The sequence below is a fragment of the Rattus rattus genome, chromosome 4, assembly GCF_011064425.1.
Source record: "Rattus rattus isolate New Zealand chromosome 4, Rrattus_CSIRO_v1, whole genome shotgun sequence".
Lineage (NCBI taxonomy): Eukaryota > Metazoa > Chordata > Mammalia > Rodentia > Muridae > Rattus > Rattus rattus.
Window position 1 is genome coordinate 86229633 of NC_046157.1, and position 20973 is coordinate 86250605.

At 42.9% G+C, this 20973-nt stretch overlaps 1 protein-coding gene across 1 annotated transcript; it reads right to left on the reverse strand.

The window, feature by feature from the left end:
- Nucleotides 1-919: 919 nt before the first annotated feature.
- Pla2g7 (phospholipase A2 group VII) lies at nt 920-20646 on the reverse strand. The gene is made up of 11 exons (XM_032900699.1): nt 20511-20646; nt 15177-15298; nt 14654-14798; nt 12760-12853; nt 10941-11009; nt 9442-9565; nt 7237-7350; nt 5582-5673; nt 2823-2993; nt 1767-1915; nt 920-1277 (listed from the first exon to the last, which is right to left on the reverse strand). The coding sequence occupies exons 1-11, from the start codon at nt 20614-20616 to the stop codon at nt 1141-1143; spliced, it is 1323 nt and encodes a 440-aa protein (XP_032756590.1). The 5' UTR covers nt 20617-20646; the 3' UTR covers nt 920-1140.
- Between the last annotated feature and the right edge of the window lie 327 nt (nt 20647-20973).

Below are 20973 nucleotides of genomic sequence, written 5' to 3' on the forward strand. Positions count from 1 at the left end.
CAGAAGAACCAAGACGATCTGACCCAGGGTGGAAGGATGTCATCTAACCTCCACATGTGTGCGATGACATGTGCACCACATGCACATATGAATACATACATGCATCTCCCCATGTGTGCACACATAGTACATACAGATGTTATAAGACCCCTTTTAAACTTCCACTTAGCTGTTAATCTTACAATGTCACCTCACATAGCTTTTTTTCAAGTCAGGTTTTTCTGTGTATCCCTGGTTGTCTTATAACTCACTCCGTAGACCAGGCTGGCCTCGAACTCAGAGATCAGCCTGTCTTTGCCTCTTGAGTGCTAGGATAAAGGTGTGCACCACCAGGCCTGACAAGGCCATATAAATAAAACATCCAAATTTGGCTGAGAATTATGAACATTTCCTTCGCAGCCTTTGGGTTAATACGTCATGTGTCTGAGCGTGGACCCCTGACCTGCCTACTCACAGCACCTTCATTTAATAAACAGAACGCACCAGAGATTAAAAACCTAAAGTACCAACATTCACTCTATTGCCCCTCTACCAGACATTCTAGAAACCTCGTCCACATACCCTTTCATCATCAGTTGAAACAGGACAACCTCACAGATCCTGCTTTAGGATGATGGGTTTGTGATCAGATCAGTGTATGCCTCTTACCTCAGCCAAAGGTGGTAGAGAAAGGCGAACGGATTCCACACAAGCTCTCGCTGCTCAGACTGAACTCTGCTGCTCAGAGCAGAGAGCCAAAGACAGGACAATCTAGTCTTATTGTTTAGTTTGCTGATCTGACATCATTTACAATGTGTTTTCTCTGGCATCGTTCCCACAAGAGACTTTAGTGTAAATGTAATATAAAAGTAGCTTTTCACTTGACACGTAAAGGACCAGCTTTGTAAAATTACAATTTAGACCAACAATTATTTTTTTGTGTTCTCTATTTTATTTTCCTTACATTTTTTTTGGGGGGGAGGGGGGAATCTTAGGCCAGGCATTCATCACCATCTTATAGTACAGTATACATTTACCAAATATGACATCTCTCTCTCTCTCTTTCTCTCTCTCTCTCTCTCTCTCTCTCTCTCTCTCTCTCTCTCTCTCTTTCTTTCAACGTCACTCTGATTTTAAAAGGCAACTGTGTAACAAGCTCTTCTAATTCTGGTTGTGTGATCTGGGAGAGCTCTGCAGAGCCGGGGACTGGGTGACTACATCAAAGGGTGACCCCGGGATGAGGTTCTCATTCTCTCCCTCCACCAGACAGTCCCACTGATCAAAGTCTTTATGAAGTCCTATAAAAACAAAACAAAACAAAACAAACAAACAAACAAAAAAACCTGTTAATAATATTAAACAGTTGAGTGCCACTAGGTGGCACCATAGAGTCACAAATTACAGAATCATGACAGTGATGACAGAATTCCTAGGGGACAGGTTGCATATGCAAGCACAGAGCCTGCAAAGCAGACAAGCAAGTGCTGTACGTATCTCTACAGGGTACTTAATACTCTAGGATCCGTAGAAGGACTTCAACAAGTACATGTATATGATGTGCAATATGCACATACATAAACATATTAAACAATGCAATGCGACATAATTCACTTTTTGAAATGTTTCAAATTAATTCACTGCTTCCTCTACCAAAAACCAAGTGGGAACAGCTGCAATAAGACTGTGCTGAGTACTTATGAAATGACTTTCTATGCCAAGCGAATATAAAATGGCGTTGTCCTGAGAGCCCAGCAGCTTGAGTCACAGAAGAATGTGCCGTTTCTTACCTAAATGTTTTTGTAAGAAAGCCAAGGAAGCCTTGTTGGTGAGGTCTATGGCGACTCTGGAGTCTATGTCTCCTTTCAGTGACAGCTTGTTTCCAATTATTTTGCCAGTTACAAAAGTCCCGTCAGCAAAATTCTGGTGCACTGAGCCCCTAAGAGAGAAAGATATTTATAAATCATGTGTGTGTATACATACATATGTATATGTATATATGTACATGTGAACTTTTCTGGTCTCTGCCAGCAAATGCCTACTCATGCATGCACATGGAAATGAAAATAAATATTCCAAAGACTCTCAAGTAATAATAGAACTCCTCTTTCTGCTCTTTAGAACCTCCTTAATTCAGGGAAATGGGGGAAAAGGGATGCAGTTAGACTAGGAAGTAGATAAAATCCCTGATTGGTTAACAGAGATGCCTACAGCCTGGGCTGAGCAAAGGTTCCCTGGTCTTCAGATCTCAGGTGGTAACCATGGTAATCACAAAGGAGGAAGAGAGTAGGAGGAAGTCACCATGGAGTAGTTGGATCTTGAATGCATGACTATGAGGGCTGACCTGAGCAGGAGCAACACGGATGGAACATGGTAAAAAATATCTTGGGGATTCTAACAGGGAAGTAGATAAAATAGCATAGAGGGTTGATATCTCCCCAGCTCTCTCTGGTTCTTTAAGGCTTATTATAAATCTAAAAGGTCTCTGTGTCTTTTATTTGGGAAAAAATGATCTGAAATGGGGTAGAAACCCCTGTTAGAGATTTAAAGGCAACGAGAGGGTGTAGCATGCCCCCAAAATAATAAGTACCACAATAAATGTATTTCATTGTACTGTTGAGGTTATTTTCGTTTTGTAACATTGTACAACGACCTAAAATGTTTACTTATAACTTTTTTTTAAATAATTAAAGCTTCTTGATTCGCAAGAAAACAAAGCAAGCTTAAGAGTACTGAAGACAGACTACATTCTATGTATTAAAAATCTCACAAAGGGTAGAGCCATTCTGCAATGGCTTCCAGATGTTTCAGGTCCTAAATTGCCCTCCAGGCCATGGAGCACTCACTTGATCGTAATCATTTTCCTTTCCTTGTCAGGCTGGTAGAAGTTTTTCATTTTTGCAATGTCCTTTGGAGTCTGGAATTCGGCAGAGTTGATAAAGAAGAGAGGCTGAGGAACTCTGGAGTACAGCTCCTCACTCACCGGAAACATCCACGGATCAAGAGCAATCCCACATCTGCAGACATTGACAATGACAGAGAATGTTGGGTTACAGGCTAGGCAGCAGAGGCCTTCCCTTCACACCACCTTAATGTAAGGATACCGGGGAAGCTACAATCAGTGTCGTAACACAGCTGAACTGGAATCACATGATTACATTCCTTAGGAATCATAACATAAAGAAAGCTATATCCTTAAAGTTTTTTCATATTCGTTTTGTCACGTTGTTTTCAAAACATATTTAGATAAGTTGTGATTTCCTCAAAACTGATAAACAGTGAATTTTTCCTATTTCTTATGTGTTTCAAGACTCTGTGTGTGTGTGTGTGTATGTGTGTGTGGTAGGGTGGTATGTGAGGATTCCCAGAGAGGCCAGCAAGGAATGCTGTATCTCTTGGAGCTAGAGTTATAGGTGGCTATAAGATGCCTGACATGGTGTTGGATACTGAATAACAGTATGTGCTCCTAACTGCTGATTAATCTCTTCAACTTCTTTCCAGAGTCTTGGGTGCCTCACAGTGTATTTGTTACACCTATTTCAGAGTAACATGATAAACATAGGATTATATTTACAGGGCAAAATATGAAGCATACCATGTGAAAATATGATTTTGGAGACTGGAGCAATGGCTCAGTGCTTGAGTCTTTGGTGTTCTTGCAGAGGACCATACTAGGTGGCTCACAACTACCTGTAGCTCTATTTCGGGGAGCTCTGAGACCTTGAGCCTCCTTGGTCACACACACACACACACACACACACACACACACACACACACGAGACAGACACAGAGATGCACATTCACATGATTAAAAATAATAAAAAAATTAAAAATTAAAAATCAAATTTTCCTCTTCCCACTGAGTCTGGTCCTGTATTCCCTAGACACACTGAAAATTCATGCATAAGTGAAGTGCATGACAGCAGAGAATGTCCTTATATTGAATGGAAACATCTCAAATGGTCCAGCCCAGCCTCTAGACAGACCATTCTATGTGAGACTAGGATGAGTCATTCAAGAAAGAAAATGTTTCTATGTTAGAAAACTGGGCTTCTGTCTGCCTTTTGCCCAAATAAATCTGTGATTTGGGATCTAGCCTCACCTGAGAGATGAAAGAAAAGAAAAGCTAAAAGCTAAAATTAAAAAAGAAAAATTCTTAGGGAAGATTGTAAAAATGGTGACATTATCATACACACATCACAGAAAAGACATAAAGATCAAATTACAAGTGAAAAGGTTAAATCCTTTACAGATAAATAAGGACAATGGAGGATGGGCAAGTACGGGTGGGAAAACTGCTTTTAAAATTGGCTTATGGGCTGGAGAGATGGCTCAGTGGTTAAGAGCCCTAACTGCTCTTCCAGAGGTCCTGAGTTCAATTCCCAGCAACCACATGGTGGCTCACAACCATCTGTAATGGTATCTGATGCCCTCTTCTGGTGTGTCTGAAGACAGCTACAGTGTACTCACATAAAATAAATCTTTAAATATCTTTATAAAAATTAGCTTACTATGTAGCAGGATTCCCAATGTGTGCTCATGAATAGTTTGAGATGACCCTCTCTCCACTCCGCACATCTCCATTTAAACCCTAAATATCTCAGGTTCTATTATGCTCCCCACTCCTCTCCCGCAGAGCCTCTGCTTCGCTGCTCAGGAGACCCTTTCTAGTTTCCTGGCCTCTGCACACATTCACTCCAATCGTGCTAAGATCCACATTTGAGAGAGACATATACATGATCTATACAAAGAACTCAAAATAACTAAATAACAAGAAAACAACCCAAAAAACAAAAAACGAGATATGAATGGGCCAAAATGTACCAAACCAAGAGTTCTTGATAGGAAAAATAAAGGCTAATAAGTACTTTTAAAGGTATTCAACATCTTTAGCCATTATGGAAAATGCAGATTAGAATTATGTTGGGAGAGCATTTCACCCAGTGAGACTCAACCAACGCCAGCAGAGGCTGGGGAAAGGGGCAGCCTTGTTCACTGTTGGTAGGGGTATGAACTGCTGCAGGCACTTTGGAAATCAATGTGGAGGCATCTCAAGAAGCTGAACATACCTCACCGTGTGACTCTAGTAGTCCAGGGTATACACCCAGAGGGCTCTGTGTCCTACTCCAGAGATGCTTGTGCATCCATGGATATTGCCGCTCTATCACCATAGCAAGGGAAAGGTTTTAGTAGTAGGACAAGTAAGTGGTTTCTGCCTAGGAAAATCTATAAACTTGCTGGAGCAAAGAACAGTAGCAAGGCGTGAGACGGAGAGATGGTTTAGAACCATCATCTCTCTGGGCAAGGGTATGGGTTGAATTCCCAACATCCACATGACAGCCCACAGCTCTCTGTAAGTATAGTGACAGAGCATTGATGCTCTCTTCTGACCTCTTCCAGCAGAAAGCACGCACAATGGCGCACATACATAGAAGCAGGCAAAATGTTCACATATGTAAAATGAAACCAACAGATATAAAAGACAGTAGGATTTATAAACCCAAAAGATCCCTTAATCACTGGAATTTCAGAAAACCGGTTGACTGTTACCCGTGCCCTCTCTCCCAGTCGTCTTCAGTTCTTTTGCTTTGTCTTATTCCCTTACCTGAATCTCTGGTCTTCACTTAGGGCTTGAAAAACTGTTGCTCCTCCAAAAGAATGCCCCATCATAGCTATTTTAGTCTCATCGATAGAATCCTGGGTAAAAAGGCAGGAGAGCGAGTTACCATCTCACCTGGCATTAGAACAGTACATTAAATAATTCTGAAAATAATGTACCATTATTATTCACTTCACAAGTCTGGGTAAATACCTTGATGACTTATAACATAGGATGCATGTGTGCATCAAAAATCTCTCTCTCTCTCTCTCTCTCTCTCTCTCTCTCTCTCTCTCCTCTCTCTCTCTCTCTCTCTCTCACACACACACACACACACACACACACACTCAGAGATGAACTTATTGGCCTTTATTACCTACACCCAAAACTCACCCTCTCTGATTCTAAGCCCCCTTGCTGAGTTCTGTCTCACTTTCTCCCATGATTATCAGGTCATTTATTCTAAGCATATTTCTTGAATATCTGTCTTATCAGACACTGTAGTCTCATTTTTGGTGAGCTCACAGTTTATTGTGGAAGAAAATGATAGCGATTTTTGATATTCAATGCACACAGCATAACACCCCGAGACCAAGGAGCACTATGGTAAGATGATAGCCAACCAAGGCTCTGCAAAAGCCTGGGGGTCTTCTCAGAGGAGGTGATGATTGAATTGAGGGTTAGTGAAGTGAAAAGAAAGTATTTGTGCCAGGCTAAAGGAATATATACAGAAGAAGGTGTCTTGTTGAGCATCACCTCTCGGTTGTATCTAGAGAAGAAACCATCATTTATCCTCAAGTCAAACTACTTCTAGTTCCCTCTGCACTGTGCTTTCTAACCCTTGACTCAAGCCATTCACACTTACAAACACAGTTACAAACACACTTACAACGCCCCCCACGTCATTCAAAGCATTTGGCCAACTCTTTCAAGAGGAAGCTTAAAATGATGCCATCATTATTCAATAAACTATACCTCCCTTGAATGCATGAAGTTAAGCCATGAAATTGTTGTTTTCAGCTCACATGGGCAGTTTTTACTTACATACAATTCAACCTGGTGCAGGTCTCACTGCTGACTGCTTTGCGTGATTGTGAACGTGTTTGTGTGTGTGTGTGTGTGTGTGTGTGTGTGTGTCCATTCTAGTTCAGTTTTATTTCTCTTGCTCTGATAAAATATCGTGGAATAAGAAGTCAAAGTAGATGGGAGAGGGTTTATTTGAGCTCATAATTCCATGTTCATAGTCCATGGTGGCATGAAAGTCAAGATGGCAGGTTATTAAAACAGCTAGTCATAGTGCATCAACAATCAATGGCAGAGAGAGAAGTTAATATATGCATGATTTACCTGACTGGTAGCTTGTTTGGCTTGTGCTCAGCTATTCAGGACCTCCTGCCTAAGGATTAGTGCTGCCCACAGTGGGTTGGGTCTTACCCCATCAATTACCTTAAGGCAATCCACTACAAGCATAACCACAGAACATCCCGATGTAGACCATTGAGATTCTCTTCCTAGGTGATTCTAAATTTTGTCAGGTTGACAGTCAAAGCCATCTACCACAAAGCCTTTTATCATGTACCTTGCAATACAGCAGAAAAGAAGCTAAAAAAAAATTATACAGAAACACAGTCCAAGGAAGAAAGAGCTCTGTTAAAACTCACCTTCAGCTGTTTCATATCAAAAGGTAAACCTAGTACATTCTCTTTTGGGTTTCCATGTTCAATGTCAAGAATTGCACTGAGAGCCTTGGAACATTCTTTTGCTCTCTGCCGAACCTAATACAATAATTAGAAGGAAAATGTAAGCTACTGTAACACCTTAACGTTTGTGTAGAGTTGCCTATGGGAGAAATGGTTAGTTACACACTGCAAACATCTCATCAAAAAGTGAAGAAAATACAAGGTAGTGTTGTGACGGAGGGTTCCAGCTTGGGCACCAGCTACAGCTAGGCTCAGCTCAGCTCTGGTTTACCCACCATGTGAATTCTTTAAACTTCTATTTATTGCATGGTAATGGTGGGGACAATATGAACAAAGTCTATCTATCCCAGAGAAAATGCCAGCAGACCAAAGAAATTATTCCAGCTAATTTCCAAGCCTAGCTTGGTGAACCAGTAAATTTATTAGGATCAATTGTGTGTGTGTGTGTGTGTGTGTGTGTGTGTGTGTGTGTGTGTGTGTGTGTGTTGGCTCAAAAGCCAACATCCCTTAAGCTGCAAAACAGTCTTTTGAGAAATAAATGCCTCCTGCCTATGTAACCTCAGGGGAGGAGCTTCCCTGGGTCTACATTCCCTTTGGAAAGGAAGATTTCCTAGTGGCACAGTAGCCTACTTCAGTGAAATGTGTGTGGGTCTAACTACTATGCCACATCTATCAAACCTAAGATAAAGAAGTAACTGATATACTTTATCTCAAGTAATCATCTCAATGACCACAAAAGACAGATACTGTTATTTACTATTGGGTAATACATCACAGTGCAATATTCGCTTGACCAGGGTCTTCCCACTACCAAGTAATGGAGCCAACACCCACAGATGAGTGGATTTTAAGGCCTATACACTTCTTTGAGAAAGGGAGGGGACACCGTCTCATTAAGTTGCTCTGAATTTCCTTGAACTCACTATTTACACCAAGATGGTCTCACACTCACAGAAGTCTGCCTGCTTCTGCTTCCCGAGTTCTGGGATCAAAGGTGTATATCACGATACCTGCGCAAGACCTGTACATTAAAGACCATTGCATGTTATTGCTCCAAAATCCCTTTAATAAAGCTTCTAGGGTTGGACATCTATTCATCCTGTGCATAGCGCAATCGTCATCAGAGAGGCTTCATCTTGCAGCTGATGGGAGCAGATGCAGAGACCCACAGCCAAACATTAGGAGAACAGAGAGCTCAAATTGGAGCTCAGGAATCCCTGAAGAATATTATATATATATATATATAATATATGCGTATATATATAAGAATATATATATGCGTGTGTGTGTATGTATATATAATCAAGTTAAAACTGTATGCATATATGCATGTATATGTATATATATATATATATATATCAAGCTAACAACCATAACATGCATGTATAGGTATAGTATACATATATGTGTATATATACATATATACATGTATAGGTATAGTATACATATATGTGTATATATACATATATATGTATATACACATGTACAACCATAACATACATATAAATATGTCTCTCTCTTTCTCTCTCTCTCTCTCTATATATATATATATAAATATATGCACACACATATACAACTATAACATGTATATACATTTGTATGTGTGTTACAGTTGTTAGTGTGATGTTTTTGTGGGAGTGGGCATGTCTCTGACTCCTTTGCCGGCTCATGAGAATCTTTTCCTCCCACTGGCTTGCCTTGTCCACGTTACCATGTTAAAGTAAATAACTTGAGGGTCCGTGCCTAGTTGTCTTATTGTAACTTGTTTCCGTGGTGTTTATTTTATGTCCCTGGGAGGCCTGCTCTTTTCTGACGAGAAATGGAGGAGGAGTGGATCTTGCAGAGAGGGGAAGTAGAAGAGGGACCATGAGGAGTGGAGAAAGGGAAAAGACTAAATCAGAGAAGAAAAAAAGAAAGCATGTTCATCTATTTTCTATTGGCGCTGAGATTCAAAAAACTGGACACTTTAACAGAAGAGATTTCTCAATACCACTGTCATTTCCAAGAGTAATTCTGTGAAACAGACCCCTCATCAAAAGGAATTTTCAGCACTCAAGAGTCTTCTGACAGAACTTAGGGATAAGCAGAAGAGCTAATGGTTTTAACAAAGCCGTCCTTTTCTTTGTGCGCGAAGGCCGCCATGCCCCTTCTCTCACTGAAATATACCTGCTCTTTCCGAACTCTTTCCGACTCTTCTTGTCTTATCTTTTTCAGGTACAACCAAGACCTGTTTTCCATTTTCGCAGCCGCCTGGTCTTCAAAATAGTAAGTTGCAGATGCAGATTCGTCTCTACGACACACACAGACTCAATTACAGCCCATTCCCCCTGGACTGTCTCCCCAGTGCCACCCTTGATTATATTTTCCTCTCATCTGTTGACTTCCCTTTCCTCTTCCACTCTACTTTCCCCCCACAAATAAAAGAGGACCCCAAGGAGGGTACGTGGAAACCATTAATCTGTCCACTGTCAAGTGACTTGCAAATAGTCCTTCCATTTATCCAATCCCAGGAGGCAACACTGGGACCATGTTCAAGAGCCATTCTCATGGATTGGGGACCCGGCTCAGGATAAACTATTTGCCTAATACGTACAGTGTCATTTCCAATCCCATGTCCCGTGGAAATAATACAGAACAGAATGGAACACAACACAACAGCTCTCTAAAATCACATTCCTGCATTGCCACCTAATAGCTGTCTGACTTTGGGCAGATTATCTTCGTATCTTCATTTTTATCCCGTGTGAAATGAATAAAATAAGTACCTCATAGGATTGTTACAAATTCTAAAACGTAGGGTACCTGGATCGTGCCACCAGAGGTATTGTCATGGAATAGACAAGGTTGAGAATGTCCAAACCTTGGAAATCTCAACATTTGATATTATAATCTCATCCTGAGACTGGCAGGATTAACGACCTCCCTGTTTCCATGCCTGCCTCAGAGCACCTAATCAGGAGATGCCCAACAAGGTGGTCGTACGTATTCAGTCACATAGCAGACAGAGCACCTGGAAGGCCTCGCCATGATAAGGAGGCATCTCAGTACCTTAGCTTTCAGCCAAGGACCTTCTTCCACCCTGGAAAAACTATATAACCCTTGGTTCACCCCTGAATAAAGGGTATGTGTTCAAACCTGCCCCTAGTAAAGAAATAAGAACAGGCTAAGATCATCTGAGACGCCCTTCATCCAAAAGGGCTGTAACACTACAATTCTTGGAGAAGGTCTTCTCCCTCCCCAACTCCTCAGCCCTCCTTCACTCTTCCTGGTCCAAGCCTGGTAGACAGTGGTGCCCCAGAGGGAAGAGGCCTCAAACCCCACCTATTCCAGACTTCCTGGCTTCTCCGAGCTGGTGTGCTGCAGCACCCAGGCACCCAAAGAGGAGAAACGGAAACAGAATGACACTAAAGAACTGAGATAGTGTGTCTGAACACTTGCAGCTTAGTCCACGCAGAACTTCATCGGTCTCAGAACATGAACTATTTTAAAGGTCTCGACAATGAGGTTCATTGTCTTTTGTTCCCATCATTTAAAATTCCACCCATGGCTTTTGCGAGCTTACAGAAGAAGAGCTACAGGTTTAGTGAGGGATGTTAACATGGGTTTCACATTGTTTTTTTGTTTGTTTGTTTGTTTGTTTGTAGTTGACATACATGGAAACATACCTATGCTCCACAGTGGCCACTATAAACCCATAGGATGCCAAAGCAGCGCCAATAGCAGAATAAACTGTCCTGAAAATCAAAATGCAGAAAACATCACAACTACCCACCACGATTATAAACCTAAGCCCAGTAAAGAAATGGGGAACACGGAGCCCATTATGCCCTGCACTAGCACACTGGAGAGCTCTCATCTTCAGAGAGCTTACCCCTTAGGAGGCATCTGGCATCTAATGACTAGATATGATACTGCTATGCATCCTACAGTACAGCAGATAGGGCCTCTAAAGCAAGCAGTTATCCGGTCTAAACTGTCAAGAATCCTAAGTTAACGAAAGAGTGACTATGAATAAAGAAGCTGAGTTAATGTTACAGTGATGACAAATCGTGATTTTTGAGAGTTGATGCAGATCCATCTATGCACATGCACATGCATGCACGCGCACATACACACACACTCAAACACACACACACACACACACACAGAGAGAGAGAGAGAGAGAGAGAGAGAGAGGTTTATCTATTCTTCTCTATTCCTCACCTATCTTCCTCAGCTCCATTTCTTCTTACCTATTGACTTCCCTTTCATACACTTTTTTATAATAGAGGACCATAGGAAGTGCCAGGAAAGGACCTGATTGCCGTTCTCATGATCTAGGGTCCCAACTCTGGTAAAGCAATTTGAACTTAAGTTTTTTTTTTTTTTTTAAATCTTTCTCACATCTTAGCTACATGATTTTTAGTCATTCAATTTTGTTATTTCTTATAAAATAGAGCTAAAAACAAAGGCTTACACTTAGTATACAGGAGGCAAGGGTTTCTTTTTTAAGATTTAAAATGTTTTATTTCTGTGTATACGTGTATGTGCATGTGTGTGGAGGTACCTGTGGAGGCCAGTAGAGGGCACTGTAGCCCATGAAGCTAGAATCACAGGTAGTTGAGAGCTACCTGAGATGGCTGCTGGGATATGAGTGTGGGTTCTCTTTCAGAGTGAGTGCTTCTATAATCACTGAGCCATCTCCACATCTCCAGATAATAAAGTTCTGACAAGGTGATGCATGTACGGAAGCAGTATATAGGAAGGTAGGCCAAGCTCTGCCACTTCCTAGCTGCTTGTCCTGCGTCCAGCCCTTGAGCCTTCTCTTTATCTATGAAAGGTGGTCCTCACTGAGGGCGAGTGAGTGCAGGTACCTTCATTGCCTTGCACCTATTTACAGCAGCGTGTGACTACTTGATTAGCGTTACAGGAAATGATCAAACTGTGAGAGGAAGCTAAATGACTGTGTGCTCAAAATACAGATAACTCCAGGGCAAACCACAACACACACTCACTCCACATAGCCATTCCCTACCTCTTTCTCCCACCACGTATTCCATGGTCAATGGAGGAAAACAAAAGGGTTGTCTAGGAACTGACACCTACTGCAGAAGGCACAGGAAGGGATGTGGTCTACTGCAGAGACTCAAAGACCCGCCCATCTGCAGCTCTCTGAGAAAGACAACATCTCAACTCTGCTGTTATAGTCACTGATAATATGGAAACTGACCGGGTGCTGGCTAGATCTGGTTCTCGAATCCCCATTTGCCAACCATTAGTGCAGCAGAAATCAGATAATTTTCCAGACTATAGTTACAGTGTCGAAGACAATGCTTTTTAGTGTAGACACTCCCCAACTTCCCAGCAGTGCCACAGTCCATTCTTAGGGAACCTCAAATGTCCTACATGGGCCAACACTACATTCTAGAATCTGATTTTTTTTTAAGACATGGTTCTAGTCAGTGACAGCTTAGAACTGACACTGTCTTGTCTCCCAAGTGTTACCTGAAGGCTCCAAGACCGTGAGAAAAGATAATGAGTGGGTATTTTTCTCCAGTCCTCAAAGGAAAATTCCAGCTTGCAGGAGCTGTCAGAGAACCTAGGCAATAGGGGAAGGTACATCAGTGTTTCCTCTGACTTGAATGCTGCCAGTTCATTGAATTTACATCTCCCGAGCACAGATCCCCAAACCGTGGCGTTTTAACTATGACTTTACAAATTAGTACACTCATTTTAAGAGCCAGATACTAGATGCTCACCAACCAGGGGCTTCCATTAATTTCTCCATAAACTTGTCAATCATCAGACCTCACTGCCTCTGAGCTCACAGGGGAGAGATTTCCCTACCTATAGGTATATTCTGGGACGGCACTAATTATGACCAATTTGAGATTTCTGAAATAACGTTGAACATCTAATTTTAAAACTAACCATCCAGTAAATCTAGACCATTGTGCTGAGAACCAAGGCCTGAGAACTAGACACCCATCCCATGATGCATCATGGTCCAGACAAAGATGGAGGGACCGTGACTCGACACACCAGAGGGAGCTTTTCCTGAGACTTGCCATTGGCTAGTTATTAGCCTCAGGTATGGTCCTCAGACTCTTCCAGTTTAGGATTGATTCATCCTCTATAAAATGGAGGGAGGGATTATGATCTTGGAGAGTTTCAATGAAACTCCTGCCTAATTAGATTTTATATATAAAGTGCTTAGGAAACAGCTCAAAGCCAGAAAACATTGCCTCCTTTCATCCATGTCTAACTTGTTTTCATTATTGTTATGATCATTTGTATGCCATTATTGCAAACAAAAATGAGGTCATGAAGACTGACCATGACGGGTGCTATGGAAGTGACTTGTAAGTCACTCTACACTGCACAGTGGTATTTCCTACTGTAGGATATCTTCCCTTTCTAAAGCAGTTTCTGTGAAAAGCCTAAGAGAAGCTTAGAATGCATTCCCGAAGCTGACAACGTTGAAGGATGAATTTGAAGGTGTAATCAGCATAGGCTCAAATTCACACCTGATCTAGCAGACGTTAGGAATGGGAAGTCTCCCTTGGTGTAATGCAGACATAGTGAATGATGACTACTGAAGACTGTAGGAGAGAAGTGGGTCCTTTGGGAATGGGGGATGGGCATGAGGTAAGTAAGGTCTCTTCTTGTGATGAGTGAAAGTTAGCTGTCGGCTCGGCATCTATTTTCTATTTGGCTCTGACACAAAATATATTGGGCAATCAGTGGTCCCACCAGATAATTTGCTACTCTGACCATGTCGTGCCTTCCACCACAGGGTGGAAGAAAGGAAACTGAGGATCAGGCATAAGGTGATGCTAAGGCAACTCTCACATCCCCGTCCTATCCCATTACAATCAGAATGTGTAATGGTAAAGTACCCTTGCTTCTCTCAGTGTTGCCCAGTTCTGTAAGAAATCCTGTCTTTCTGGCTAGGGACATCACTCAACTGGGAAAATGTTTGCCTTGCATGTGGTGGTATAAAAACGTCAGGCACATAACTGTAAGCCCAGTGCTGAGGAGTCTGAGCTCTGGAGCTTGCTGGTGAGCTAGCAAAGCCTAACTGGTGAGCCCCAGGCTACTGACAGAACCTGCAGCATAGGAGGTGAGGGTGGGGTGGGGGGGACTATGTTTCTGAGAAATAACACCTCAGATTATCCTCTGGCTTCCATATAAATATACAATTGTGTGTGTAAAGACACACCCATACACAGTTAAAAAAAAAAAAAAGAAAAGAAATCCCACCCTTACCATCTTAGAATACCAACCTCAGCCTTCCTACTCGTAACTCGTTTCTAACATATATACATGTGCAAATACACATGTGCAAATACAGATAGATAGGCATATAACTTCACACCAGGACCAACAGAAATCTTACCATATAAGAGGTGCAAAATGTTGCCTACAAAAGTAGGTGTTCCGAGAAATTTACTAAGACCCCAAAAATATTCTATGTTTGGGACCCAAACAGTGTCATGAGGACCTTGATCTTGAGCTGGGTAGTACAAACGCAAGAAGGTGCTCTGTTGGGAAAAGAAACGAACAGAGTCTCAGTCGAATGCAGTCTGGGAAATGCAGTGTTGTCGCTATTTTATTACCAGGGCCCAGATCCCTGTCTTTCCCTGAAAGGTCTAGGGAAGTGTTCACAAAGCTGGGTGGGTGAATATAACCACAAAAGAGTGGTTTGAGTGGAAGGAAAATCTGAGAAAGAATAAAATTCACTGGTAAATTGATCAGGAGACAGTAGGCGGGTGAGGAATAGCACAGTAGCAAACGCTGTTGCAACAGGAATGGTCAATAAGTCATCCCCAGGAGACTGCAGGGTCACGCTACCACCCGTGCTAGACAGAAAGCAAGGGCAAGCCCTTAGGATTGAAAGAGAAGGAGAAGTGGGGCCTTACCTCATTCCCATAACCGAACATCATGTCTGTACAGCCGACAGGGTAAGATCCATTTCCTTTGGGGATTTTACAATGGCCAGTGCTGACAGCAGACATCACCGATTGGAGCTTATGAAACATTACTGAAAAATAGGTTCATGTGATTTCATGTTAACGCATGGCAGCCACCAGTCCACCTAAGACGAGGTGCTTAGAATTCTAAGGCAATGAAGTTCCTAGCTTCTGACCTCTCGTGTGTGTGTGTGTGTGTGTGTGTGTGTGTGTGTGTGTGTGTGTGTGTATATGTGTGAATGTGCATTTCTGCATGTGACTGTGGAGGCCAAAGGTCTAGCCTATGTTTTCTGTCTTCTTCAGTTGCTCTCCACCTCATTCGTTGGTGACAGAATCTCACTGAACCTGGGGTTCATTGCTGGGTCACGAGCCAATGAGCTCCATGGGTTCAACTGTTTCTGCCTCCCCAGCACTAGGGGTTGGAGACAGACACCCAGATTGTACATGGGTGCTGTCCACCTGAACTCGCATCCTCATACTTGTGGGACGAGCACATTCCTGACCGAGTCACTTCCCCAGCACCCTCTCATTTCTCACCCTACTCAAGGGCCTGCTTTGTATGAGAGTAGACATGCATCTTCTGGCAAGATGCTTGGGGTATCACCAAAGAGACTTGTCTCCAAATTCTATTTCTATACAAGGTGTATGAAAAGTGAGTTATATCTGTTTGTTTTCTGTGTTGAATATGAACGTCATCTCACACTTCCGTGTGTGTGTGTGTGTGTGTGTGTGTGTGTGTGTGTGTGTGTGTGTGTGTAGACAGGGTTTCTCTGTGTAGCCCTGGTTGTCCTGAAACTTACTCTGTAGACCAGACACTTCTTGTGCATCTGGACCTGACATCTGTCCACACCACAGCATTATAAAGACAATGGTCCAAGATGACTCTAAATAACCATTTCCCAAACCCCTCCTCTCACTCTTAAACTGTCCAGTTCTACCCCAAACCCCAGAATTCTTTTATCTTATGAATTCCAGGCTGGAACCCTGAGAGGCAAATTTGTTTTTAATTTGGAATAATCTGGATCCCAGACATAATCATTTCTTCTTCAGAGTCAGGAATTCTGTATGTGTGGAATAGTTCACAGTGCCGACAATGATAACAGCTACCCAGGAGCTGGCCCATCTAGTCTAAACACAGCTGCTGACACACCCGCCTCAAGATAATTTTGTGGGAATGGGGGCGGAACCAAGCGGAAACACCGCCAACCTCTTTGGTCCTCCATTCAGATCCACTGCACGTGTTCTTTGACCTGCCCACTCCTGTCTGAAGCCCAAACCCTTCCATATCTCTACAGCCTGCCTCCTTTCTAGACCGCAATCACATCGTGACTTAATTTTAGTTGTTGGTTTCCAATAAACAACACATACAGATTCCTGATACACTGAGCTGGCCCACAGTGTCCACTTGATTGAACTGTGGGAGTCAATCACGCAGCAGCGCAGGCTTTGCCAAACACCCAGAGCTATGTGAGGTGTGACACCAGCATCAACACACATCACTGCTCAGCAAGTCTTGGCAACCATCTTATCACACCCTCCACTGCTGACTCATGGGTGAAGTCCCGGACAGTGAGGAGCCTTTCGATACGTAAGGCCTCCTACACCAAGCTGATCCTTGGGTCAGCATCAAGGCCATCACCTAAGGTTTTCGGAATGCAGACTCCTGGTCCTAATTCGACGAAATCAAAATGATTCAAAGTAGGATGATTCAAGAGGAAGGCATGCTATGTCACAGCCCAAATCTCTTGGTGTGCCACTCTGGTAGAGCAAAGACAGGAGGCAGTTTGAAGAAAGACAGAAGGCAAAGCAGAATGGAGCCCAGTTTTGGATCCAGGTGGTCCTGTTTCAGATACCAAATTATGGTGGTCTGGCCTAAGCCGTTTAACTCTTCTCTCTGGTGCTCACTGGTGAAGGGGGACGTAAAAGCTCTTAACCAGCCTGCAGGTCAGCCACGGGGATAAAGACACATGGAGTGAGTGTATTCACTATGTGCTTAACACCAACTGCAGTATACAACTGGCGTCAACTGCCAGAACTTCCTTCTCTTTCCAGAGCTGGTGAAGTCTTACTACCCAGAGGCTGGGGGTTCCTTAGAAAGGTTTAGCAGATCTACCCCCATGGCTTCCACACTTCTCCAGGGACCGTTCAAAATTCAGAGCCTTTCCTCAAAGATGTTTGTTTGTTTGTTTGTTTGTTTGTTTAGTTGGTTGGTATGGTTTGGATTTTCCCCCCTCCCATTGGTGAACATTCCAGCCCTTCTTTAGAATTAAAATAGGTTCTTCCGCTCCCGTTTCAGGTTATCTGTGGAGTCAGACTTGGGGTAACGGGGAGGTGGCTCGCCTAGAGAATAACAGGGTAGGCAGTGCCTTCTGCCTCTCCTGTGATTGGCAGCCAGTGAGGATCTGTGTCCCCACCCATAGGCAGCCTTGGCAGGCCTAGACCAGGAGGAGACCACTGGCTCTCTCAGCTCAGGGAAGAGCCCCAGAGAAATCTTAGCTACCTTGGAGGTGCTAATCTATCAGCAGAGTTCTGGAGCACACAAATGGATCTCGCCTCTTATGAGATCGTAATTCCACTGAAACCAAGGGAACCTCTTCTAATAACTTACGGCTGTTCACTCAGAATTTATCCACCACGGGTACCACACTGGGTACAGAAAAAGTAGAGCCCTTTGCAATTTGCACATCACAGGAGCCTGAACCTCCGCCTCGCCACCCATCTGGAAGCATCATAAGGAAAAAGAAGAGAAAACTACAGCTTGGTCTGGGCTATCGTTTGTGACTCAGAATTTATCTTTTCCTAATCCTCTTCAACTTTATTTGAATAGGAACTTCGGACCGTATAGGATGCTGCTCAATATATATTTCTGGTAGTCAAATAGTCCTGAGTCTTGAGAGGTATACATTCTAGGAAAAAAAAATGCTTTCTTTTCTAATAGTTTCATTGTCCTTCCTCAACATGTGAGGTATCTCTGGCCCTCACCTGTAAGGCTTTCCAGACACAGGAGCACATGCTGTAACACCAGTGCCTATGAATAGGAGACAACAGGTGAAATCACTCAAGGTCAGCCTTTACTACATAGTGAGTTAGGGGGCAGCCTGGGCTACATAAGGCTATCTCAGACAACCAAAAGAAGAGTATGGGGAGATGGTTTGATGGGCAAGAGTGCTTGTTGTACAAGCTTGAAAAGTTGAGTTTAAATCTGCTGCACCACATAAAAACTTAGCTGAAATCCCGGTCCTACTATGGGTAGACAGAGGGTTTGCTGGCTGTCAGCCCAATTTCAGATTCAGTGAGCGACTCTGAACCTGAATGCAAATTCAAGGGACTAAGGTAGAAAGTAATAGAACAGAACACTGGACGTTTTTCTTTAGCTTCCACCTGTGTATACAGGTGTGGACACTCACAGAGACACGTGTACTTATAACACAAACCCACACACGCACAAATTAAATAAACTACAACCTGAACAGCTGTATTTTCTATGCATTCCTTCAAAAAAATTATAAATAATAATTATCTATTGTTTTAACTATTAGTTATAACTTCAAAAATACTCATGTATCCACTTCTAAACAGCTAGACTGAGTATAGCATTGGGTTAGCACAAGACCAAGGGAGATGAATTATCAATGGCCCTGTTCTCAGATTTCCAGTGATGTTTAAAGATAACAGGATAAAAAAACCACGTCTTTAAAATTTCACCCTGCACCAGTAAGAGTCAATAATATAAAATGTACCCCGAATGATAATTGACCCATTGTGTGACCTGTTTCCAGCCCCTGACAATACAAATAGGTCACAGGTTCTCTGACTACAAGCTCCAGTACTTTAGTCACCACTGTATTCCTGGTGCATTCACTTCCTGGGAAGGGTTGAGGAATGAATGGACCTCTGAAATACTTTTCAATTACCTGTGTAAATATCAACATAAAGCCCGGCCCCTTTCCTATTGATTCGTCCATTTCCCCAAATATAAAGTAGGACAAAGGCTATGTCGATGATGCTGAGTTATGCAAGCCCTTTTGTAGATGCTGGGGTAAAGAGTCACTCAACAAACTCAGCATCTAGACCCGGAGTGAGTACATCTGTCAGCGTGTGAGATCTGTAGGTGTAGACTGAGTGACATTATTCTTAAGCCACCTCCTGCTGTTATCTCCATTGGATGAGTACTGAGACCCATATGCATCACAGTTCTTTAAGATAGCAGGTATTCACAATGCTCCAGAAGCAATGTCCTTGCAACATAGGTCCTTCTTGGTGGCACGAGATGTACCTGCCCCACACTGGCTACAATTCCTGGTACTATCTAACCATTCTCTTATAGTCTTCCCTTAACACAACTGAAGAGAGAAATTGGCTGTGGCCATTCCATTCTGCAGTTCCAGGCATCTTTTTGCCTCTGCTTCTCCTCATTCTCAAGTAGAAACAGTCATGTTCCTTTGGACGTCACGAGTCCAGACTGTCATCTTCTCACAAGCCTCTCCACCTCTGCAGCACTGGGTTTGCTTGTCAAGACACAAGACCAACCATCCCTTCATGGAGCAGTGTTAAAGACTGCCTTGTAAACGCTAAGGCAAGTATCCTCCCACACCTGGCAGGAGCTAAACTAGGGTTGCGAAGGAGGGGAAGAGTAGGAGGTGTTGAAGGCATGTTTTCCATGGTCACAGCAAGCTGACAGCCCACGTGTTACAACGCCCATGCTGCAGGCATGAGATTGAAGGGAAAAAACCACATTCTTGTCTTAGAGTTGTAAAGACAGAAGGGTGAAGCTCCTTCCATAACAAAGATATCCCTGAATATATGTGCTCCTGTGTAGTATGTGTGTGCAAGTGAGTTGAGCATGGTGTGTGTGTGTGTGTGTGTGTGTGTGTGTGTGTGTGGTAAGTACTTGTTAGTATGGACATGCATATTCAGCTGCACATGCATATGTGTGTACATGATCAGAGAAACTGGAGATCAATGATTAAATGTCTTCCTTGATCATCCCCTATCTTTGCTTTTTTGAGGCAGGATCTTACCAAAACTGAAGCACATTAAGTCATCCGGGATGATTTTTCCAATAAGCTTCAGGGATCCTCCTGTTTCTATTCCCACCCCCATAACACTGAAAGCGTCTCCCATCAGTGATGGGGATCCAGATTCAGGAGCTGATGCTTGCACAGTGGGTGCTTTATCACCTGGGCCATCCCCCCAGTCCCCTCATAGACCCTTCTTAAAAGGGCTTCCTCACACTTCAAAACATGCAACATCTGAGGTCACTTGGAGTTTGGTGCTTCTTACCTGATGGCCTGAAGTCGAAAAAAGAAGGGTCTTGCCAGTACAAAGGATGTACCCGTGGGAGGCAGCAGAGGAGGCAGAAAAGCACGTGTAGTTTGAGCGGCACCATCCTGGGAGCTGAGCCGCGGCTTCCGTTTGATGTTCTTCAGAGCGGATAATAAAAAGAAAAGAAAAGAGACGCAATGAACGTACAGAAGAGGACATAAGTGTCGGCCAGTCAGTGAGCCTGGGGTCCTAGGAATGTCTGCAAACTGTGAAACACACATTGCTTTTTCAGAACTAGCATGCAGACAGGTACCAAACTGGCAGAATCCTTGATGCTGATGGATGACGGAACAAAGGAATGACGTTTCAACATATTTTGAGACAGCTAAATAGGATTTTCTCTATTTTTATAGGTTATCATTTGGTTATAAAGAACCATCGAGTCATGATAATGATAACAAATGTGTCCTCGTTGTCATGG